The 25,741-nt window shown below is 41.5% G+C and overlaps 1 protein-coding gene across 1 annotated transcript in view; it reads left to right on the forward strand.

Moving 5' to 3' along the window:
* Nucleotides 1–59: 59 nt before the first annotated feature.
* rps6kc1 (ribosomal protein S6 kinase polypeptide 1) overlaps nucleotides 60–25,741 on the forward strand; it is a 34,836-nt gene continuing 9,154 nt past the window's right edge. The window contains exons 1-13 of the mRNA XM_033648805.2: nucleotides 60–228; nucleotides 1,375–1,410; nucleotides 2,579–2,699; nucleotides 3,039–3,154; nucleotides 3,237–3,330; nucleotides 3,430–3,483; nucleotides 3,591–4,013; nucleotides 4,721–4,845; nucleotides 5,171–5,269; nucleotides 9,930–9,977; nucleotides 10,591–10,723; nucleotides 13,201–14,847; nucleotides 17,984–18,073. Of these exons, the coding sequence (XP_033504696.2) occupies nucleotides 127–228; nucleotides 1,375–1,410; nucleotides 2,579–2,699; nucleotides 3,039–3,154; nucleotides 3,237–3,330; nucleotides 3,430–3,483; nucleotides 3,591–4,013; nucleotides 4,721–4,845; nucleotides 5,171–5,269; nucleotides 9,930–9,977; nucleotides 10,591–10,723; nucleotides 13,201–14,847; nucleotides 17,984–18,073 (3,088 nt within the window). The 5' untranslated portion in view covers nucleotides 60–126. The remainder of the gene's footprint in view (nucleotides 229–1,374; nucleotides 1,411–2,578; nucleotides 2,700–3,038; nucleotides 3,155–3,236; nucleotides 3,331–3,429; nucleotides 3,484–3,590; nucleotides 4,014–4,720; nucleotides 4,846–5,170; nucleotides 5,270–9,929; nucleotides 9,978–10,590; nucleotides 10,724–13,200; nucleotides 14,848–17,983; nucleotides 18,074–25,741) is intronic.

Below are 25,741 nucleotides of genomic sequence, written 5' to 3' on the forward strand. Positions count from 1 at the left end.
GTGTAGTTCCACAGTCTGACCACAGGGAGGAGCTCTCTGTTATTTGCCTTCCTGTCACAGTGCTGTCAAGGAATAAATATATGTGGCTAGCCGACTGGTAGCTTTGGCAATGTTGTCACTTTCAGAATGATATCGCAGCGGGACAGAGGAGAACTGGCTCGGTTTTATACTGTCACAGACCCTAAAAAGCACCTGAAAGGCTACACTGTGTACAAAGTCACCGCAAGGGTAAGTGCAGGGGAGGATGAATGGGCACTCTGACAGCAGAGCTAATGCTAAGTGTTGTTAGCTAGCTGTGTAGCCTGAACTGTGCTAACCAAGCTAATGTGATGTAAACACAAGTAACGTTACTTGAAAACCAATTGAGGAATACCTGTCGGTGTTAACAGCTTTTGTGAACACTGCATAATTAGCTGACAGGCACATTCAGACTTGGTTATGTTTTAAAATGTGTTTTTATTCCCCCTCTAGTGGATTATCTTGATGCTAATTTTCATTAGCATCATTAGCCAGGGTGATTGACTCCGACCTAGGTAGCTGCTTTTAAACGTTAGATAGCTAACTAGCTAGCTTTGTTAGTGTTGTATTTAATTAGCGTTTCAATAGAGTAGCATTAAAGAGATAATGCCAATTATAAGTGAGCAGAAACATAACTAAATAGCTGTTTAATATAGACACTACAGTCTCAGGCAAGCTTCCCAGTAAAGTGCCTTGAAATCAGTCATTAGCATTGTGGGGGGTCTCTATTATCAAACCAGACCTGGATGGAGAGATGCCAAAGCCTGGGTTGACTTTATAACCTGCATGTCATTTGCTTAAGCCCTCTGTAGCTAACTCTAAGTGTAAAGTGCTGCTATACTGTAGGAGAAAAATCCTACACAACATTTACTTTCAGTTTTGGACAACCAGGCTGTCATTTGTAATCATGGCTTCCTGTCCCCATTGATAATATCCAGCAACTCACACACCAAGTGCTTGCAAAGAGAAGTCATCTGATGATGAAATTAATAACATATCCTATAATTCATCCACATTGTCTCAGACCTCCAGTTGCCAGTGCATGCAGTGATTTTTCAGATACTCCCATCTTAATAAGATAGGACAAGGACAGGCTGAGTTTCTTCATCCCCGCCTGCCCGCCATCCTGCTTATTATGATTGCTGGTGATGTCTCGTTCCTACACTCAGACTTCCGTCATTCTCTATATAATGCACTCATTGTCACAGTAGAGCTGTGTCCCCGCTCGTACTCATGCCAGTCTCACAAGAAGGTCCTTGCAGCAAAATCAGCGCTGGCATCCTAAACTTTAAGATAGGAATCGACTTTTGAGAGAGTCTGAAGTTTTAAGGCTTCTCTTTTCCTTTTTCCACACAGATAATCTCCAGGAAGAACCCAGAGGATGTCCAAGAGGTAAGACATGCAGCCATTATTTGTGTATTGGGAGTTTGTGAGTGTGCAAAGCTGTGGCAGAAGTTGGATGGAATATTGTGGAATTAATTTTCCTGCAGGTTTGGAAGATAAACACTGCTACTGTATAAAGAATAAGTGATCTGTTACCTCAGATTAAGACTTCTGAAACCATCCAAGACCAGTTTATAATAATAGCTTTATTTTATTTTATTTTATTTATTTATGAAATTTACACCAGTAAATTTGTGGTAAGAAGCTGTGCAAGTTGTGTGCAGCTCTGCGTTCTTTGTCCACCTCCTTTGACATTAGATTTTACAAAGCAAGCTTCATTTATCCGTCCAGAAAAGTCAGTTGTGAAAAATAGTGTGACTAATATAAAAAGCCAAGAGTTAGGTCAACATCAGAAGAGTTGTTTTCATTCATTTTTTGTTTTTCTTTTTTACATTTCAAGCTCATTGTCTTTAAATCAGACTATGAACACTCAGGCTTTTATTATCAACGGTTCAAGTATCAATTAATACCTGTCACATCTTTAGTGTCACCATTTTAAGGATTTGTTTTTGCTCAAGTTAGTCTTTTAAAAGATTTTACAGAACATTTAACTATTCCCCCAAACAAGCTGTCAAAACTCACATGCAAGCTCTCCTAAATGTGTCACATGCTGAGGAATGCAGTCTAGTCTGGAACCAGCTCTAATGCAGCAGGCATGATGTTAATTAGTGCATGTGTATGTCTCTGAGACAAAGTGAAAGAGGAACACATACCTCCATTCCTGAGCAGTGCTCCTGTTTTGCTCGTTTTGCTTTATGCCTCACAGTAATAAACTACATCATCCAGGCTTGTGTGTGAATGTTGTGACTTGTGTTGTAAGTTTTATTTTTATATTGTGGAATTTAAGTTGTCATATGAGTTAGAGTGTTTCATGTGTTGGTATAGGAACAGCTTTTTTTTCTGTTGTCCTTAACAAGACAACAAATATGTGAATTATTCAGATATTTTAAAATAAAAAAGTGAGAACGAGATTACTTTGACAGACAAATACAAAATCAGGTTCCCTCTTTTAGCAGTGTGTGGTAGAGAAAATTACTATAGTCCATTTGGTGAAGATTATTGATTCCCAAAGTCCTCCTCCCACCTATCTTCATCCATCTCTCCTCTCTTTCTGTAGATAACAGTATGGAAGAGATACAGTGATTTCCGGAAGCTTCATCAGAACCTCTGGCAGCTGCACAAGAATGTATGTAGCCAGTCGGAGCTGTTTCCTCCCTTTGCCAAGGCCAAAGTGTTTGGTAAGAAACTAATCACCTTGATTCCTTTGTGTCAGACATTTGTCCTTTTTTAAATGCTTGAATTGGACGTGTCTGTGTAGAGCTTTCTTTTTCTGTTTGATGTTTTGGTCCCCTTTTGCTTAAACATTTGGTTGGTCATGTTAGGGAACTTTCTCTGAGGTGACCTAAGACAAACTGTTGTAGTGACATACTGCTGTAATCCTGGATCTTCTTACCACCAGAGAAGTAGCGACGACTCTTCCCCCTTGAGGCAGCTCAGTGTTACTACTCATTCTGTAAGCACTACTCTTACTTTGTACCTTACTCTGTCTGTCTTCCTGTCCATGAATGCATGTGCAGGTCGTTTTGATGACTCAGTAGTCGAGGAAAGACGACAGTGCTCTGAAGATCTGCTCCAGTTCTCAGCTAACATTCCTGCTCTCTACAGTAGTCAGCACATCCAAGATTTCTTCAAGGTACCCAAACACACGCATACAGAAACATAAACATCCCCCCAGACAGATTGTGGATTGTGCAGTGTTTTAAATTCTTCTCAAGGGAGGTGAGGTCCACGACGGCTCGGAGCTCATCGGACCAGCTGAGCCTTTTTCTGACTTCCTGGCAGACAGTCTATCAGACTGCAGCTCTGACGGTAGAGTTTCACACGTTCAAGATCTATCTTCCTCTTAATTTACAGTGTCTGTTGATTCACACTTGCTCAGAGATGTGTGGATGTTTTTTTTTTTTTTAGTTCAAAGAGACATCAGTGGTGCGGATGATTTGACTATCACATCTGAGTATGGAGGTAAGGTTTGTTTATGTATCAAGATAACACCCACCTACATTAGAGCTCAAATGTAAACTCATTATGAGGTGTGTATGTGTTGGTCTAAGCAATGTTCTTCTCCCCAGGCCCGTCCAGTGACAGCGACCTGACCTCCCTGGCTGTGGATACAGACTCTTTGGCTGGGCTGGATGATGGCATGGCCTCGGGCCGCACCTCCCCAAACCAGCCACAGGGGGGAGCCACCAACTTTAGCAGCAGCTGCAGCCCTCGCTTGCCCTCCTTGCATGATCGTCGCACCCCATCTCCTGCACCTGTCCCTGCCTCCTCAGCCCCTAACCCCGAGGTCAGCTGGCCAGGCCGAACACCACTCTTCTCCGGCAGCCTGAAGAAAGCTGGCGGTGGCAACCCCAAAGACGTGAAGTCAGACTACTTAGACAGAGCCAGTGAGCTCATCTGTTTGGCTGTACAGAAGGAGAAAGAGCAGGACTTTCAGGCAGCTTTCTCCTGCTATCGCAGCGGAGTGGACCTGCTGCTGCAAGGAGTGCAAGGTCAGTTTGGGAGAGAGCTGGGTAAAAGTATAGATACACAAAGAGTTGTTTTTCGTTTTTATTTAGCCCATTCTTAGACAGGGTTTACATTGGTACCCAAAGTGGGACAGAGTGTTGTATACAATTTTTTATTTTTGTATCTCCACTCTGACTTTGTTTGTTTCTTCACTACACATATACATCAGTGACACAACCTGTATGTTATATGACAATGAGAGAGACATATATGGCAACAAGAGGCAAGTTAAAAAGAGACGGTTCAAGCTTTTAAAATAGTTAAATAATAACAGATAATCAAAAAAACAGATATTTGTCTGCAGTGTCTCCCATTTGCCAGGGACATGGAAATCCTCCAGGACACATAGACCCACCTCCAAGTCCAGTTTTTGACATGATGAAGCTCCCTCTAGAGTCACAAAGGACACTATAAAATGTTTTTCACGGTCTACTAGCTTGTACTTGCCATGACTACGAGTAGACCCAATAAAATCTGCCATGGTCCACAGGTGCTGTAGGTCAGTCCGCTAGAACCTTTTTGAATGTGGGTACCAGCAAGTTAGACCACTTGAGTTCGCCTCTAGCAGCTTGTCCCAATAAAACATGCTGTTTTGTCAGTAAATAAAATGCTTGTGCCGAAACTTTTCACCCCGCACTATTAAAAACTGCTAGGTAAAGAAAAACAATTGATCTCGCTCACCCCTTTTCAGGTGAGCCCAGTCCCACGCGGCGAGAGGCAGTGAAGAAGAAGACTGCTGAGTATCTGATGCGCGCGGAACATATATCCAGTCAGCATCTGGGAAGCAACATGGGTCAGGGGTCGACACAGACAGTGGTGAGTGGGAGGGAAATGCTGCTGGCCCGTATACTGTGTGTTAGATTATGCAAATCTGCTTTGTATGCATGCATCCACCGGGGTCCTGATACCACTTGAGACTATATCAGAGTACAGTTGGGTTTGTTACAGACGGAAACAGTACAGTAAGACTGTGGAGAAAAATGTTCAACCAGTCTTTTTGTAATGCACATTGACAGTCCAAAACAATTAATTAGTAATAATAATAATTATTATTATTAATCCAATAACCAATGAATACAACCATAATTTAATGATGAAATTACAATTCATTAATGCTCTATGAAATGTTCTTTTGTCCAAGGCTTTGGGGGCACAGTGCTGCCCGTCCACCAGCAGAGGAGGCCAGCAGAGTTCATCTGAGGAGCTGAGAGCTTACAGGGTGTTGGGGGTCATAGATAAGGTCAGTTTACTGTTGACAATGTTTGCAACTTGCAGCCACGTTTTGTGAGTTTTCTTTAATGTTGTTTCATTTATTAACATAATTAGTGTTACATTGGTATGAGATTTTCACAGTATAATAACCGTCTCAAAAAATATCGCAGTTACAAGGTATCACGGTACTACAGAATTATTATAATCAGTCAGATTGACCCTTAACCCTTTCAAACTGGAGCAAATTGGCTTGATTTGTTCCAAGAAACATGAGAAGAAGGAAATGAGCAATGAAACAAGAAACGTCCCAAAAAATTTGCAGGAAATGAGTAAACAGAGAAAATTATAAACACGAAAATTAGTAAAATACAACAAATTAAAATAAAATAATATAGAATAAAAACAAGGAAATGCTTAAAAATTATAATAATTCTGTACCATAATTTTAAATATGTAACAATAAATAATACTTATAAATGTAATGGTTTCTTTTTAGCTTTTTCTTTTTGCCCTGGTTTTTAAAAAAAGACTAAAATCTATTAATTTTTTGCAAATTGTGGGACATTTCCCATCAAGTTGCTCACTGCCCTTTTCCCCATGTTTTTGAAAAGCTTCGCAGGGTTCAGAGGTTTAAATACCTGCGAAAGGTGTCCGAAAGCAGCATAAGAAAAGCGATGTTGCTCCAGGCTTTGAAGGGTTAAAGAAAGAAAACGGAAAGGTGATTTTTGGTTGAGCAAACGTTATATTACTCTAATTAGGGATGTCCCAATCACATTTTTTTTGCATCCGATCCGATACCGAGTCCTTTATTTTGAAACCGAGTCCGATCCGATACTTTGCAAAGCATTAAGAAAGAAAAAAAAAAAAGAATGCATCCAAGTTGTCCCACAAGGTTTGTTTTTTATTTAAATAGTATCCAAAAAGCTTATCGGTGGAGCAAATTGTCCCTCCAGAGTTGCTGTAGGGCTGTGGTAGGCGAGGTTCCGCCGTTAGGTGTGGCTGTGTTGCTCGGAATAAAGAGAGAAGCGGTGGCCGCTGAACCTGTTGTCTCGACTCCTGTCCGTTTATTGCTCGTTAGCTGCACTCAGTTAGGCGAACCCAGGGCGTTCGGTTACAATACATTGGAAAGCGGAGGCAACAATGAAAAACATAAATGAAAAACCTGGCCATTTTTGTTGTTTTGATTCCTCCAATCTTTTATTACCGATTCCGATTTTGTAAAAATAACGTATTGGTGCCGATATCCGGTCCTCGGATCCTCGGATATCGGGTATCTAACTAAAATAATTGTGAGATTTTCTTTCAGTAATGTAGACAAGCAAATGTACACGGTATGATAACAAACTTTCATTTCACGGTATACCTTGAAACAGGTGTACTGCTGCAACCATAATCATAATCAATAATTTGTCTTTTTTTCTACCAAGAAAGTGAGGAAAAGACACAAAAAGACAAAAACTGATCTAAGTAGGAAATAAACATGTATTTGATTTGATGTCAGAATGTTCTTCTCCAGTAATATAGTATATATGGACGTTGGTTTGGGTACCAAAAGAATTACATCGGTATAACTATACAGATTCACATTTAATCGAATCACCAAATGTTGGTACCTGAACGCATCTTGGAGAGAATGTCGTGTTCAGACAGGAGATTGTAGTACTGCTAAGTGCCTGAAGCCTCAAAGCTAGCCACGGTGCTCCATGGCCAGCAGTGGAGCTCCGCTTAGTGGCTGGTTCAACTTCAGACAGGAGGCGGAAGCTATTTTCTTTTCTATATTATTTTAGTAATAGACTAATATCACTGCTAGACGTGAAGTCACACAGTATCTCAGCTGCTACCAGTATTGGTTCAAACGTGAACAGTACCCAACCCTGTACTGAAGAGGAAAATCCTTCAAGTGGCAACAGTAATCGAGGCCCTAACAAAATAATTTCACTTGTGTCCGGCAGACAGGACAAATGTGGATGTGTCAAATTTCTCCTCCTTGTGTCCTTTCCTTCTTCGACCATCTCTTTCATCCGAAGCAATAAAGCGTAATAGATTTACTGAATGGTATGGTAAGGGCTGAGTGTGTGTATGTTGAGCGTCAGTTATGACTACCACAAGGTCAGTTTAGGTTGCTGGTCCTCTCAACCAGCTGCCGGCGAAGCAACTTCACCACTCAGCCATGAAATGACTTGGCAAGCAGCTCAGGGAGCGGCACACAACATTGAATCAATGATGCTCGTCCTCCACACACAAAACCCCAAGGAAAATGTTGACACAGTACTTACATGTGTTACTCTACAGAGGTGCACGCAAAATCCACAATATGTCAGAAACACATCAGACACACGGCAGAAAAAAAACAACCAAAAAAAACTGCCATAAGTGGAAACTGCATCATCCAGAAATGACCCGGCTTCCCTCTCCTCTTTCTCCTCCTCCTTCCTCCTTTCACTTTTAATGGGGACAGAGGGGACAGATGGAGAGAGCTCCTCACCCTACTGCCCCCCCCGCCCCTCCTCTCCACCTCCCCCCTTCCCTGATGTTTGTGTCTTAATTATATTAGCGCCCTGGCTAGCACTGCCACTCTGTTTACTCACAGCTCCATTCATATCCATTTAGCCTGCACCTGTTTGGTCCCAGCCAGGGTCACATGGAGAGAACGCACCCACAAAACATACGCGCGCGCCGCACTACGCACGAGCACAGGCCAGGTCACACACATATGCTCAAGCTCTCCCCTGAGACGGGGAGGGAGCAGAAGAGCAATGGAGATGTCAGACAGAAGGAGGGAGGAAATAAAGATATTAGGAAGAGCCAAAGGGAGAAAGGAAAAGGAAGTCAAAAGAGCAACCTAGAAGCTCCCTTTTTAAGTAGAATTCAGATATGGAAAGAAGGTTGGGTTTTAGAGATGACAATTACTGTGTCTGTCATGAAGCATTACATGAATCTGAAGTGCCTTTTTTAAGGACCACATATGCTCCAAAATAAATTTAAAAAAAGGATCACAGGAAAAAAAATGTGCATTCAGGCTCGCAGGTTGCTCACATGTGCTTTTTTGGTGTAACTTAGGACTGCAACTAATGATTTATTTTTATGATTTCATTTTGTTTTTTATTGTTAAAGGACCAGTGTGTAGGCTATAGGTGCATACATTGGCAGAAATTGCATATAATATTCATAACTATGCTTTAATTATTTTAAAATCACCTGAAAATAAGTATTGAGTACATATTGAGTATTTTTTTATTACCTTAGAATAAGCTTTTATATCTACATATGGAACAGGTCCTGTTCTTCTGAGTCTACCATGCTGTTTCTACAGTAGCCCAGCAGGGACAGATCAAACACTGGCTCCAGATAGGGCCATCTAGTTTTTACATTTTTGTGCCGGCCACTGTAGTTCTCTTACACACGGCACATGGGAGAAGTTCGTTTTGCAACCTCTTTGCTAGATGCTACTAAATCCTACACACTTTACCTTTAAATCTTAAGATACTCAGATTACAATGATTTTTTTAGGTATACTATGTAGGAATTGTTGGCCACTGTTTGGAAACAATATCGCCAGTGAAAGTGAAAATGAAAGCTAATTCCAACTTTGTCCGCTTTCCGTTTTTTTTTATAGGAAAAAATGGAAATACTATATATTAGAGAAAGTGGAACCAGCAAATGTTTGGCATTTTTATGCCTCTGTCCATTTATACTCATCAATGAACTGATTAGATTTTGGTAGTCAAAGTTCAGAGTCACTGTGACCTTGGCCCTGGCTTTCTTGTGAATGCAATTTCTCAAGAAAGCCTTGAGGAAATTTCTTCAAATTTGGCACAAACGTCCACTTATACTCATCAAAGAACTGATTAGATTTTGAAAGTTCAGAGTCACTGTGACCTTGCCCCCCTCTTTTTTGTGAATGCAGTATCTCAAGAAAGCCTTTAGGAAATTTCTTCAAATTTGGCACAAACGTTCACTTATACTCAATCAAAGAACTGATAAAATTTTGGTCATCAAAGTTCAGAGTCACTGTGACCTTGCCCCTCTCTTTCTTGTGAATGCAATATCTCAAGAAAACCTTGAGAGAATGTCTTCAAAATTGGCACAGACGTCCACCTGGACTCAACGTTGAACAGATTCGATTTTGGTGGTTGAGAACCCAAAATATGTTTCTGATCATAGGGCAAGAATTCCTACACTAATTAGGAAAAAAACTTCAAACAAATGTCTAATAGGATGAAACGACGACTTTTTATATCTAAAAGGTCAAAGGTCAACTTCACAGTGACATCATAATGTTCTGAAAAAATACTTTTCTGGCCATTATTCAACACCAACACCGCTGTAAAATAAATGTAATCCCTTTTATTGAAGTCTTCGCTGCATATATAACAGGTACATGAGCCTGGACAGACATGGATATAAACTGCATCTTGACAGGTTGGCGCAGGCAGACAGCTGCGAGGAGACATCTATAGATTTTGTAATTTTTTTGTGGCTGGGACTTGATTTAGGCAACACAGCAGGATCAGACGTGTTAATGCCAATTTTTCTGGCATAATTTAGGGACCTACATTTATCTTGCAGTGACCCTCATGTGTGCCCTGACCCAGTCGTTGAAAAACACTGCTCTGGAGGACACAACCACTACATCATCTTAGACTGTCTGTTCATACCTGGCAATTAATGGCACTCTTCCATCACAGGTTCTTTTGGTCATGGACAAGAGAACACAAGAGACGTTCATCCTCAAAGTAAGTTTAATACGTGTGTGTGTGTGTGTGTGTGTGTGTTTGTGTGTGTGTGTGTGTGCACCCCGCTTGCTCGTCGTCCTGACTGTAAGTGTAAGTGTGAAGTGTGCCAGAAGCCCCTGTGTGTGACCGGTGTAATTGATTCTAATGGGCCTGTCCCTGTCAGCTCCTCTGCTCTCAGGTGTGAGACGTGTGCCAGATGCCAACGCACAGCGCAGGCACAGATGAATACACACACGTGCGCGCACACACACATACCCTACACACACACACATGCAGCCAATGTGAACTTTACGTGTAGTGCTGATAGATTTGTGTGGCTCTTTTAAAGTCACGCGCTGTATGTGGCTTGATGAATCCAGTGACTTTGGGTTGCCATGGGGCAAAGCTGGCAACTCGCTAATGGAAGGTTTCTCCTTTGCCACACTCTGCTCCTCATTTTTTTACGCCTTATTCTTCACACAAACTAAAACACTCACCTTCCTTCACCTCCTGCCGCTCATACCCTCCATATTTGGGTTAATTTTTTGTTTCTCCTCTTGTCCTTAAGTGCAGATTTCCCTGCTTGCTTCACCTTTAATTACTCACCTCATCTTCCTCTCCTTTCTTATTGCAGGGTCTGAGGAAGAGCAGCGACTGTGGACGCACAAAGAGGACAGTCATGCCTCACTCTGTGCCCCATATGGTGCAGCTGAGGAAGTTCATCGTCTCTGAAGACACAGTTTTCCTCTTGCTGCAGTACGCCGAAGGTAAGACGCACACCACTTTCATCTTCCCTCTTCTTTCTTTTCCTCTCCTTCACCCGGTCCCTCCTCCTCTCTTCTCCCACCCCTCCCTCTGCCCTTGTTCCAGACAGATGTTTGATAGAGATGGGTGTGTGTCACAGGTCATTATTCTGAATACCAGGTGGCGCCATGCTTCATTAGCTATGCCAACACCTGGGCCTCCTTACATCCCACTCACTCTAGGATGTGTGTGTAGCTCGTGTGTGTGGGTGAGTGCGTTCAATGAAATGCAGCCATATTTTTTAATGCCCTGTAACCTATTCAATCTGGTGCACTCTATAACCACTCTGTGCTAATATTAGTGGACAGTATTGAATATCATATGAACATGATCTAATAAAGCCAATCAAATGCCAGGAAAAGGCGTAGTTTCACCACAGTTACATCCCAGCTCTGATCCAGGGCTGCTTCTTATGCTTCTTTAGTATGCTGTTAGCAGCTGATGGGTTGAATGACGACAGACAGGCAGACAGGGGGAGGCAGTGACCTGAGTGACATTGGACAAAACAACATGTGGATGGTTTTACTTTCTAAGCCATCGAGTTGCCCCGCTATCATTATCATCACTGTGAACTCCCTATCCATTCTCATCACACACAACAGATGCTGGCTTCCAATTGCTCACACTACAGCTGTGTGTGTATCTGTATGTCTGTGCGTGTGTGTAAGACAGAGAGAAGTCAAAATGCTAACATTACACTAGCAACCTAAAACACACACACACACAGCACCAGTCAGCCAAACTGGGTTCAGGCGTAACTGTTTTAGTTTGCCTTTGTTACTCATTCCTAAGTGGAAATTAATTACCCTTTTTAACAATTAGTCTCAGTAACTACCGAGGAAACCAAAGTCAGGAGCTTAAAGTCTCTTTCACACATTCCTTTTTTGGATTTCTACACAGGGTGTCTGCAGGTCCTTTAAAGTCTTAAAATGTCTTAAATTCAATTTTGTAAATATAAGGCCCTAAAAGACATTAAATAGCCTGAAACTTGAATTTGTGAGGTGTTATCTGCTGCAGATGTTTTATTTTTTTGTCAAAATGAGTCATGCTCTTATGCGTGAAGGTCCACATTTCTGATGTTAACCTGTCAGTGAACCAGACAGTTAATACGAGCTCTTACCTGTTGGCAAAATTTAGATTAACCTAACTCACTCTAATAACTGCACTGGACCACATTTATACTATCTACCTTTCTTGCAGTGCTTGAATTAGAAAGATGATTTACCCAAAAATCTGTCTTAAATTTGGTGTAAAATTATCTTGAAAAGGTTTTAAAATGCATCACATGTAACTGTGCATTCACACCAAAAGCTTCATGAGCGTCGTAAGTGGCCGGCAGCCATTCATTTTCAATGTACGCTTGCTACGAAGGGCGTCTGGAACATCGGCAGCAGTGAGATGCCAGTGACCGGAACGTCACTGTGAAGTTGAGAGAAGCTCAACTTTATGCAAATGAGCAGCAACGCCGCTGAGGCAGCAGCAAGAAGCAGCCAATTGCAGACCAGGAATATTCTCAAGGCGGGACAGTGAAAGAAAGAACGAAAGAAAGAAAGAAATCTTCTGCAGTGCAGCTTGAAAGCCCTGCCCCTTGGCAGCCTTCTGCAAGCCCTGCCAGAGCTGCCAGGCAGCGCGATGCCAGCAACCTGAGCGACCGCTGGCGCTCATGACGCTTTTGGTGTGAATGCACAGTAAGAGATACCTGTAGGCACACTGCCATAGCATCGGGAAAAATGTGAATATTTGGTAAATTAAATGGATAGCAGAGAGCATTTAATTTCTTTTTATTAAATACTTTTTTAAGTTTCAGTGTTTTAAGTCATCCGCCTCTCAAATACTGACTCAATTACCAGTTGGGCAAAGCGGGTAACTAGATGTGAACCCTCAGTCCATTGATATAATAATAATAATAATAATAAGAATAAACTTTTTTCATAAAGTGCTTTACGTGGTTGATTCCAGATTTTAGAATGATGCCGAATTCAAGCAAATAAAATGAGGCAATTTTAAGAAAATACAAAGAACAAAAAATAAGAAAGATAAAATACCATCACTGACGTAAATAAGCAAAGTTGGCAACTGATTGCCCTATAGATTGCGCAGAGCTACAGCAAATCAAACAGTTAGAGTAAACAAAATAAAAGAATACAATAACTGTTAACAACACAAGATAAAAACAATAGAAATAATCAAATGAAACATATATAAAATGAGGACTTTTTGGAAGACAGGAAGTATGGCCTAGGAACTAAGTTTAGACCAGAGTTACCTCGGTTGAAACCCAGGTGAGATTTCCCAAAAACGTCCCTGGAAAAGTTCCTACTGTATTGCTGAAATATCCAGACACTGCCCAGCTTTCTGTCTTAAGACCTCTGCTTACCACTGTGTTAGATACACCCTTCTTTTTTCTCTGTCTTTAATGCCCTGTTTCCGTCATCTCTAGGTGGAAAGCTGTGGTCTCACATTGGAAAGTACTTGCGTAATTCCAGCCCGGAGGAGAGCTTTGACATTCCTTTCATCCAGAAGAGCCACACAGCGGCTGTCCACTCTCCACAACATGTTGTACCACAGCTGGATGCTTGTTCAGCCAGTTCTGGTTCTGGAACAGTTGCTTGTTCTGATTCTGTCTCAGGGCTGCAGAACAAAGGGGAGAAAGTCAGCGCGTCACCTCAGAAAAATGTTCTCCCTTCAAGGCTCATCGAACAAACCGGGGCCCAGTCGGACTCCGGGGCCACCTCTGAGGAGGAGTGCACCAACAGCTATTTGACACTTTGCAATGAGTACGAACAAGACAAAGTAGAACCAGATGCACTAGAAGAGGAGGAAGAGAAGAGTGAACAGGAAGTGCTGTCACTGGAGGTACCCGCTGGGACGACCACCACTTCCTCACGTAGCCGCTCGCTGCTCAGCAATGACAGCCTCTCTTCACCCATCAGCTCTCAGGAACTCGGCTTTTTCACAGAGTCGTCCGAAAAAAGTGGCCACACCCTTGACATTGAGCAATACCGTGGCGAGGGACAGGACAATAGTGATGTGTTCAGTCCTTTGCCCTCCCCTGCTGTGCCTCTGTCTTTGGATCAGTCCAAGCACACGCCAATGGAGTTTTTCCGCATTGACAGTAAAGACAGTGCAAGCGAGGTGACCTGTGTCGACTCAGGAGAGCAGCGCACCTCTCATAAGCCAGTCCCTGTCTTTTCTACATCCGACCTGGGCTCGGATGTCACTGACGATCTTCCAGAGCTGGCTCAGGAGGTAAAGGGCCACAGCTCGGAGCTTTGGGGGTTTGACTGTAGCGATAAAGGCTCCAATGAATCAGTGCCAGTCATATCATTTAAAGAGGCGGTAGTAGAGGACGAGGGTCACCCGCCAGACCTTTTGGTCAACCTCCCTGTAACAGGTGGGACCGTAGACTCCTTACAGGAGGAATTTGAAACTTCAGGGGTGTGTCTGGGCCTCGAGGCCACAGCCTCTCCTCAGAAGCTCATCCAGCCTGATGTTTTACAGCTTCCCAGCCAGCCTGAGGAGGAGGAGGAGGAGGAGCAGCCACTGGAGCAGGAGCTTTCATCTTTTTTTACAGCCTCTGCAAACTGTGACACCAGTGTTGCATCTTCCTCTCCCTTTAACTCGCTTTGGGATGACTGCAGCTTGGTGTTTGGGCAAGAGGCCTCTGACAAAATGGAGGTTCATCCTGCATGCCAAAATAACGACCTTCCCTTTGACCTTCCAGATACTGACACGCTTAAGGATAAACTAGGGACCAGTTCAAGAAGAAATACAGACTTGAATCCAGACCCCAAAAGCCCAGCCACAAACGGGACTGAGGCCTGTGCAGTGGTTGAGACTTTATTAGATCTTGATAATGAATCATCAAAAGTTATTAGTAATACAGGTGGCAGCGAATTTGATAAAGAAGTATCGCGGCTGTTCGCAGAGCTGGACGAGCTGTCGCTGGCTGCATCCCAAGCTCGTATCCCGGAGGACTTTGTACGATGCTGGGCTGTGGAGATGGTGACAGCGCTGGATTCTCTGCACCAAGAGGGCATCATCTGTCGAGACCTGAACCCCAACAACATCCTGCTCGACCACCTAGGTATTTATACCACAGCTTATTATCAAGTTTTGTTAACCCAGATCCCTCAGTCTTGTCATTTATCTCACACTCTCTTAACCTCTTCTACTCCACCCCTCTTTACCATGGACCCATTTAAGTCATGGGGACAGTGGATCTTTAGGGGGACATAGCAGGTCAACAGTATATGTCTAATAGAAGTGCTATAAATCATCTGAAAGCAGAAAACCTGGAGTTAATTTGAGATGCAGCTCAGCACTGTGTCAAGTCTTTCTAGTCATAAATATGTAACAATTTTTGTGTTTTGGTTAGGCACCTATTTACATTTTTAAAGGTATGTTAAGAGTGTATATAGGCTTAAAACATTATGATGGAACTATATGATGGCCCTTCCCACACTCAATCATGTGCCGTAAGTTGTTGCAGCAATTTTTGGGTAGATACACATTTGATACAAGAATTTGGTACTAAATGTATGCACAAGAATTGATAAAAATGGTCAAAACTTCACAGACATTAAGACACCAAGACCTTGGAGAACACCATAGAAAAATCCATGCAAATTTGACATTTGGAGATTTATGTAAGAATTGCATTTTTCAGGAATAGGACAGCGAGCACCGAAAACTGCTAAGAAACCCCCTCGTTGTCAATATACCTATGAAAGCAATACATCCTCTGATACATCCTCCTCCACATCCTCTGAATGCCCGAGGCCTTTAGCTTCTGCTTGTAAGGTTTCATGACGCTGAGATTATTCACGAGGTCACAATAGAGTGTGCCAGTATTGTTTTTTGAATGGGATTTTGGTAAAATGCCTCGAATAAGGTCTGTGGTTAACAAAAGCTTAAGTGAGTTTCAGGTTTTGTTCTACGACATAAAACACGTCAGTAAATACCCTACTTGTGAATTTTGAAGCTTTTATGTGTCGTAAAAAAGGTGGTTGCTAACAAGTTGCTCAATACGACTACAAACCCTGTTGGGGACATTAAACATCATCACCCCCGAACAGACGAGAGTGCTGGCAGTCCGCCATTACAGCTTCTTATTTAGCTTAAACAGTCTGATTTCCCCATTATACAATGTTTTTAAAATAAAGCGGCCGAAATCAGTTGAAAGCTTAGTGGCGGTAACGTCAAGAGTCATGCGACCGTGGAGTAGTCATGTAGTCCGTTAAAGCCTAACATTAGCTTTTTACTTCTGGTGATCGCATTTAAGCTTTAAATGTGGTATGAAAAGTGTTCATATGTGAAGATTATCTCGCTGAACAAAACCTGTAAGTATTATAAACTTGTGTTAGCCACAGAGCTTATTTCCTGACATAATCCAAAATGCAATGCAAAAATCACATTCACATTCTCTTCCGGGAACCAGCGCAATGCTAAACTTCCAGGTTTTGACGTCAGCCCTGGCACACTCTATAGGTCATATTTTGCAGTGAGGTCAAGTTTCAAAAAAGGTCTTACTACAACGAAATGGCTGCTATGGGGGCTAAAATCATCAAACATGAACAAAGTTGAGCTCATTGAATCCACAACAACCAATTTGCACTGTATGGGACTAGCATAAAGTGGGCATGTCTGTACAGGGGAGACTCGTGGGTATCCACTGAACCACTTTCTGATACCTTGAGGGCAGAGTTCAAGGGATCCCTACGCAGAAGGTCATGCCAGTTTTTCCTTTGCCAAAATGTAGCCTAACTTTGGAGTGTTATTTTAGCCCCTTTGTGACAAACTAGCTTGATATAGTTGGTACCAATGGATTACTGAGGTTTCTCTCTAGTAGCACATGATACCAGTATCTTTGCTCTTGCTTCAAATCTCAGCCTGCTATAGCCTTTGAAAGACAGTAAAGTTATCCAAGATCGTCAAAGGTCCCATGGGTCTCTCGGGGTTAAGTAAAGTCATGGAAATGGGGTAAAATTTTATGGAAAACTTTTGAAAATTCATTAGTAAAAGCATGTAGGAACCCTGAATATTAGTTGTAATACTGCCAAACAATAATGTCACTTATTTTGCTACTGACAAGCTATAATATCAGGGCAGCATTACAATACAGTTTGGTTACAGAAATTTTAGAAGAGATCTAGATCAGCTTAGTGCGAGATTCATCTGTGAGTCTTATTAAACTTTAATGGACTGAGAGAATGCAAACATCTGCTTGCTGTTAAACCCGAACACATGATTCCTGTCATTTCATGGTGGAGATAACGGGCCATTTAGATTACTTTAAAAGCAAAGATGGATACACCGCACCAAATTACAAAACCAGGGAGCTTGACATGAATTTAAAAGTCAACTTCCAAGAAACGCACTGAACAGATGCTGCAGGAGGAGAATCATTTACAGCCTATTTGGTGGCCTATTGAGAGCGTCACTGCAGATATTTCAGAGATGAATAGTTCAATAAATACCTAATGAAAATCCTATAAACTCTTGGTGACATCTACTCATATTTCTTTACAGCCAGCATAAAACCATATCTCTCTGAAGCAGTTGTACTGTGTGGATGTCATATTGTTTTGCTTGTTTTCTCAAGCATAAAAAGAGAATTATCGAAGTTGAAATCTCTGCTTATGCCTTTATTAGTGCGGATAGTATTTGACTGAGGGACCGTCTCTCTCAGTCAACCATGATGTAATCTATTTACTAAAATGAAGGCTCTTCCAGATGCAAAAGTGTTGTTTTACTAAGAGGTCACAGATTCCCCCTCAACTTCTTCCTTTGTCGTCCTACAATCATCTCTCTCCACCTCGTTATCAACAAGCGTCTAATTAGCTGAGTGGCTGTTTTCGTCTCCCTGGTGGTAATTATTGTTCTAAAGGGCCCATCAACGGCGTAGTGTGGTGCATCAGTCTGGCTAGCCCAGGCTAATGGCCACGGCTACCTAATGACACCATTAGTTCTAATGATAGCGTTAACGGGTAGCCGCTAAACAGGAGTAATCGCCGGGGCTGTGTGCTTGAAAAGCTCGCGGAGGGATGTAGAGAGGCAGAAAGGAACGGAGGAAGGAAGTGCTCCAAAGGTGAGTAAACAGTTTGAAAAGTAGTGAGTCGAGGTGACACTTGACTGTGTGGGGTTGATCAGAGGTAGAGTATTAGATGAATGTGTCTTACACTCTGAGTTTACACACTTTCCCACTCTTCATGTCTCCTTAGGTCACGTTCAGCTCACCTACTTTTGTAGTTGGAATGATGTGGAGGAGTCCTGTGACAAAGAGGCCATCGCCAATATGTACTGTGCACCAGGTGAGGAAAGACATACATGCTAATACACTCTGTGATTCTCTCATGTACACGTTCTATACTTATTAATTGGGTGCCTCATTTTGTGTGTGTGCGTGTCAGTTAGGAGGCTTATGTGGGGTTAATTCTATGCAGGCATGCAAGGCCATAAGTAGGCCACTTTCCCATGGTCACAAAACCCTCATTCATAGCCAGACATGAATAAACAATCCAAGTGTACACAAACTACCCTCGAGAGTAGAAACACACAAACACTGATTCTTCTTGACTCTGAAATCGACCGAAACCCATACGCAAAAGTGCTTTTTTCATTCTGTTCTTTTGCTTTGTTGCTTTTAAATAAGTATTTCACTGATGGAAAGATGGTCTGTTAATGAAATAAGACTGTCTGTGCAGTAGAAAGACACAAATACTTTTGAATTTGGTGCTACATGACCAGAAAAATGGAGAACAAGTGTTGTGGCGTTTGTTTTTGCTGGAGAGGTAGACACCTACAACTACCAGAATGCACTGCGCAGCACCAGACCAATAAAAGCTCAAACTGGTGGATGACATAATGGGAGTTTTTTCATTTCAACACTTGAAACATTATGGTGGCCAGCTCGTAACAAATGATCCTGAATCCCAGTTAAACAGTACACTAAAATAAGTTTCTGAAAAAATTTTAGGCCAGAAATAGACAACATAGTAATAGAATCTTGGTTTGTATTTGATCAATTCAGTTTTACCATTTGAGTTCAGTATTTTCAGCCTCCAAATACAATACAGGCACCCACTACTTCACATATTCTCATTACAGCTAAACAGTGCACAAAAATGTTTCTTAGGACATTTCAGGCGAGTAATTGGCAATGAATTAACAGAATCTTGTTTCATATTTGATCAGCACTGTTTAGTTTTATCATTTGAGTATTTTCAGCCTCCATTTTTACAATACAGGAATGTGGCACCCACTACTTGTTCACAGATTCTCATATTACAGCCAAACAGTGCACAAAAAATGTTTCTGAGGACATTTTAGCCAAGAAATAAGCAATAAAGTAACATAACCTTGGTTCATATTTGATCAGCGCTTCCTAGTTTTATCATTTAAGTATTTCCTGCCTCCATTTTTACAATACAGGAAACGTGGCACCTACTACTTGTTTACAGATTCTCATATTACAGCCAAACAGTGCACAAAAAATGTTTCTGAGGACATTTCAGATGTGTTTTTGGCAATGAATTAACAGAATCTTGTTTCATATTTGATCCGCACTGCTTAGTTTTATCATTTGAGAATTTTCAGCCTCTGTTTTTACAATACAGGAAACTGTTGCGCCCACTACTTGTTCACACATTCTCATATTACAGCCAAACAGTGCACAAAAATGTTTTTTCTGAATACATTTTAGGCAAGAAATAAGCAATAAAGTAACAGAATCTTGGTTTGTATTTGGCCAGCACTGCCTAGTTTTGTAGTTTGATTTGAGTGTGGTCAGAATTCAAGCAGAAGTAAATCTGGAGTACAAGCAAAAGCCCTTAGAGCCAGTGAAAATCTGGAGGATGACTCACTTGAGCTGAGAGATGAGCAGGGAGATCTTGTAAGATGGGGAACGTTTACCACAGTTCATTTAGACATACTAACCTTGTTATTATGATACAAAGCTGTCTGAAAACTGGCAAAGTATTCCCTCAAAGGAATCACATATAAAGGCTACACAGAGTAGTCATCATGGCAGTAGCATTTAACATTTTAGTTTAGAAATCTCTGTTTTTGTACTTTCTGTTCAGAGGCTTGCTCTTGTAGCAGTTCTCTGATTGTCCTGTAGAGTGTGCTGTTGTGCAGCAGTGAGCCAGCAGCGCTGTAACCCCATGTGTTGCCCTCAGCAGGCTTGTGGCAGCTCTGGCATGCTGTTTACAAGCTGCCTAAAACAAACTGCTGCTAGACTACAGCACCATGTCCCTACTTAGCACTTCTGTGTGTGGGGGGGAACGTTTATGTGTGTATGCCTGGGTGTGTGCACGTGACATCTATGGGCGGAGAAATTTTCCAGTGTGTTGCTGCTTTAAGCGTATGGCTTTACATTTTGGAGGCTGGCTTGATTACACCTTTCTTAAACATGCAGGATGGATCGCTAAAAACTGCGGACGAGCTCCCGAGACAACGACCCTCACACCCATTCACTCTCCCACACACTTATTTTAAGCTATTCTCTTGTATTCATCCTCTCTCTCAAGCCAGGAAGGTCACTTCAGATTTAAATCCTCCTTGTGACTAGCACATACAGTATGCCACTGTTGTAATAAATCTGAAAGCAACAAATGCTCCATCTAATATCCAAAGTGTGCATTTTTATTCCCGTAGCAACAGGTTGTTTAAAAGCCTCCTAATGGAAATAGAAGCACATAGAGGCATATGTTCAGTGGCCAGCAGCAGATGACCTAAAGACACACAGGAGTGAAGCTCAGCGCAAGGAGCTTTGTGCATAATGTAGCTTCGAATCTGAGTGCTAAACTGAGACGTGTTTGCCACTTAAGTCATTGTGTAATTAATGTAGTCATTTTCTTGTTAACATAAGCAGCTAGAGGTTTTAACACTTGTCAGAGTGTGTGGGCGGTAGGTTTGAAAGGCAGCCTGTAATATGCTGAACAGTCTTCTCTATGTAAAGATGAATTTGGTTTGCAATTTAATTAAGTATTCATTTTTTAAAAGGTAGATGCTAACAAAATGTATATTTGCTTTAGGGCTGGGCAATGTGGAGAGAATCAAATATCACCTTTTTTGACCAAACACCTCAATGTCGATATTGCAACGATATAATATGTAAGCTAAGATTTTTTGATTAATACTCATCAGTAATGTGGCTACAACAACTAAGTGGGTAAAGGCAAATAATAAATCAGCTAGAACAGTGAACAGTGAATTATGTTCAGAAAATTACAACATTTTACTGTAATGCAGCCCGTAAAACCGGAAAAAGACACTTATAGTTTTAAGATATGCAAAATCTAGAAAGACGATATCTCGTCTCATATCACAATATTGATACAATCAATATATTGCCCAGTCCAGTGTAATATTTAAGCTGAGATTTGTGATAAATAATCATTAATAATGTGGCTATAATGACTAAGTGGGTAAAGGCGAATAATAAATCATCTAGAAGAGTGAAGTTAAGTTCAGAAAATTACAACATTTTACTGTAATGCAGCCTGTAAAACCAGGAAAAGACACTGACAGTATTAAGATATCCAAAATCTAAGACAAAATCTCGTCTCATATCACAATATTGATACAATATCAACATATTGCCTAGCCCAGTTTAATATGTAAGCTGAGATTTTTGATAAATATTCATCAGTAATGTGGCTATAACGACTAAGTGGGTAATGGCTAATATTAAATCATCTAGAACAGTGAAGTTAATTTCAGAATATTACAACATTTTACTGTAATGCAGCCTGTAAAACCAGGAAAAGACACTGACAGTATTAAGATACCTGAAATCTAAGACAATATCTAGTCTTAAATCGCAGTATTGATTTAATATCAATATATCGTGTAGCCCTAATTTGATTTACAGTTAAATTATTACAGCGCTGTTAAGACCCTTCTGGTTTTATCAAGAAAAGTCAAAGTTTAGGACTGCAAGCATCGACTGTTTTCACCCACAAGTGTTGATTACTGTTTTTAGTGTGCTTTCCTCAAATGTTATATTTTGTCTGACCTGCAGTCAAATAACTAGAAACTTTAAAATGGCATGAAATTTGGAAAATTGAACAATTACTTAGACTTAAAAAGCTGCAAGCAGTGTTTGGTTGACTAACTTGACTAGGGTGGCTGCGGGTCCTTAAAAGGTCTTATGATATCTTAAATTCACATTTACTAATTAAAGGGTTTTAAGAGTATAAAGTTGTCTTAAATTCAGATTAGCTGGATCTTTAATGTTTTGTTTTTTCACGTTACTGTGAGAATTTCCACCGTTGCCATTATGAGATACATAATATTAACAGAAGGGAAAAAATATTAGACCCCAGAACAAAATTTAACATTTATTTTCGCCCCCTCTATTCATTAAGATCACACGATGAAAATGCATCGTTAAACTGAGGCCTTACTAAACAGACTGCCTGCTTATTTTTACTGTGGATCAGTATCATTTTACATTAATGTTCATTTTGAACTGACATCAGTGTGTTTACTTGGTCTTGGAAAGAGGATATTTTCACTTACGGCATGTATTTCCATCCCAAGTTTGGGCTTAAAGTAAGACCAAAAAAGTGGTATTAAAAAGTGTTAACAACAGTTAATTTTAGCTTGTTTATACCTGTAGATAACCTGCTGACAAATAATGTAAATTATTAATTGACTAATACATTTCTCTTTTCAGCACTGTAGAATATAGATGTTTGAAGACCAGTGTTGCACACAGTGTCTGTGGAGGCAAAAAAAATAGAAACTTGTCTTTACATAAAAGTTGCATATCATTCAAAGCAGTTCCTGACGTAATAAAAATCATTAGAGCAGTGTTATTTGAATCACACGTGGATGGTGTTTACAGTCAGCTCACACAAATAATATAAAATATTCTCAGATAAGAGAATGTTTGGGGTAAGAGCTGGCGCCTTGGTGAAATGAACTGACCTCAGCGCAGGTGTGAAAGGTCTTGTTAGTTAAACGACTGTTGATCCCATGTGGATCAATGGATGTAATACATATTAGCAGCCAGCAGGGGGTGTGTTATGCTGTTGTTGAGCAATAGTAGCACTTCTACCTCCATTGACGGTGCTGCTCTCGAACACTGGCAACTTTTTCTCTTTTTATTGTGCGTCTCTTACGTCCACCTGTCTTTGTTGTTGTGTTACATATCACTGAGTAACAGCTATTCTATATGCTTTATTTTATCCCTGCAAACCCCTATGTTTGGTACATGCGTGTAGCTGTAGATGCATGTGCTTGTTAACACACACACACACACACACACACACACTTACGCAGAGGTTAGTGAGTGTGTGTCTCTCCTGCCCTTGTTATGTATTGCTGTTTATCCAGACAGGGTCAGCTCCAGCGATGGCTTCATTCCTGATGACAGATTTATGACTGTTTGCCAGAAAGCTAGCAGGGGGCCTGCTGTGACCGTATGTGCGTTTGTGTGTGTGGCTGTGTGTGTAAGACGGAGGGAAACATGTTTTTAAAACGCGCACATTCACACCCAAAAAAACACGGGAGTGGACTCGGAAAACACAGCGGCAGGGTATTAATCTATTTATCCTGCACTTCTGCTTATTTACTTTCTCACCATTCTGTCATTACCGATAAACATCAGATGGCTAATGTTTTGTTCTCTAATAAGAATCAAAAAAAACAAGCTGTTGAGTGACACAGTGTGACGCAACCTGGTTTGAGCAGAAACGGTAATTGTTTATTGTTCTGGTGAGAGGGAAGCAAGGCCACAACCAATTGTCTTCAGTGTCTAAGAAAAGGGAAATTCAGTATTTTTTTCCCCTCCGAGGTAAGAAGTCAGTTAGTGGTGATTCAGTCATGATAGTCGCTTTGTGTTTTTTTTTTTTTTACTGTCCTTTTACCTGCTCAGCCACAGTGTGATCTAATGGAAGATAAAGTTCAGTTCCCCTTTTAACACAGACGTGTCATCCCATTGTTTTAAAAAGCTTTTCAAGTAAGAAACTGTTACCTCAAAGTACTTCTGCTTTATTTGAATATTTTTAAATATTCTGTCCTCACAGCGTAGAGACATAGGTTTGCTTTGTTTATTTTTGAATATATAACTCATTAGGTTTATGTGAGCCTCCACAGCTCATAAGACACACACACACAGTCTTGGAACATCACACACCGATCCTCCTTACTTCCTACCTGCGTCTACTTCACTTCCCCTTTCCACAGAGACTGTCGGTTGAGTTTTTAGGGAAGTTGGTCTGAGAGGAGAAGAGAGAAAGTTCCTTATGGCCCCCAGGAGAGAGGAGATGGAGTGCGATTAAGATACAAAGCAAGAAGGAACTGTATTGTTGAGGGGAAAGGGAAGAAGAAGAGGCCACGAGGTGAACGCGCTGTATTGTTTGCGCCGGTGTGTCTTAACTCGCTCCGTATCCTTTTGTTTTCTTAGAATTCTCCTGATTCGTTTAAAAAGTTTTTCTTGTGCTGTTCAAGAAAGAGAACGCCAGCGTAGTGGAGGTACGGTCGGACTGGAAAGCATACACATGCCACAGTGTAACAGTGGGGTTTGAATGACCCATGGCCTGTGGATGCAGTTAATTCTCCCCTCCCATCCTCTTTCTCTCTGTCTCCCCTTCTCCCTGCCTCGCTCTGACAGAGCGGTAAGTGTAGCCAGCTCCACTGTACTCTCCCTGCAGCTCCTTAGACATTAATCCATTGTGATGACATCGACCTTGCTCTGAGACGTGTGCTCGTGTGCGTGTGTATGTGTGTCCAGCATCTCCCCTCCAGCTCATAACTACGCAGGTATCACTAGTCCGTTCAATGACGATCTTCTCTCCTTGGCTGTCAAAACAGTAGTCCTGGGGAGCCCTGAAGACTGGTTGCTCAGTTGGCTGTGTGTGCGTGTGTGTGTGTGTGTGTGTATGGAAGTCGTATCATAGCCCTCTCTAACCTTTGCTGCAAGAGAGCCGCGCTGGCCCCTGGAGTTCCCGGCAGCCTCCAGGAGATGAGGGGTCTTTGTCTCTTATGTTCCCCCAGCTGAGGAGCCTGGTCTCTGGGCACATGCAGCCGTGACCCTGGGTCCCGGCCCTCTGGAGAGAGAGCAGGGGGAAGCTGAGCGGCACAAGAGGCCATCTGGTACCCAGTGGAGCTAGCACACACGCACACACACACACACACACACTCACACACTCACACACTCACACATACACTTTTGACTTTAGCAAATGAGTATCACTCCCAGTTCCTCTGTCTTACTTAAACACATATTGTGGAGTCTCAACACATCTCCATAATGCTGGCTGTCTGACTGGTTGTAGATCAGGCTCTCACAGTGCGAGACAGTGGACAGACTTTTTTTGCCTTGAGAGGGTTTCGTGGTCTTTTCATGTGTTTTAAATATCAACTAACAGAAGGCCAAAGAGGGAGGGTTTTAGAAAAAGGAAAATATGGTAAACGAGCCTTTGATTAGTTTTGTTTGTCGGGACATGAGTCTCAGTGACGGACTGTCATCAGGGTCTATAGTAAGGTTGCAAGGGTTTGCTGATATGGTAATGGATTAATCGTTTAAGAATAAACTGTGCAGGATTTTCCTAACAAAAAAAAAGTATAGATTCATACAGAATTAATCCCTTTGTATCGTCTTTTATGACCCACTAAAAATGTGTGGTGGTGTATGCTTCTTCAGAGACTCCGTCCTCTGTATGTATTTTCTTTTTACTTTCTATGCTTGAGACGTTAATGGCTATGTACCTCAACAGTGCTCAGGTGAGGTCGGGGCTTTATAAAAAGATAGCAACCAGGTGCCAGAACATAAGCAGCAGGCATCTAAGAGACAAAATGTCGAAAAATGCAAATATAGTGAGGTGAAACGCCAAACAAGAAGGAATCTGGGGTCGACTTTTACTTTTGCTGGCGAGCGCGTTCACAAACAGTAACTGACAATCTTGCATAGTATACCTTTAAGTTGTTTTTAAAGGAACAGATTTGCAGGGTTCTCGCAATTAATTAAA

The sequence above is a fragment of the Epinephelus lanceolatus genome, chromosome 13 (genome assembly GCF_041903045.1).
Source record: "Epinephelus lanceolatus isolate andai-2023 chromosome 13, ASM4190304v1, whole genome shotgun sequence".
In the NCBI taxonomy this organism is placed as follows: Eukaryota; Metazoa; Chordata; class Actinopteri; order Perciformes; family Serranidae; genus Epinephelus; species Epinephelus lanceolatus.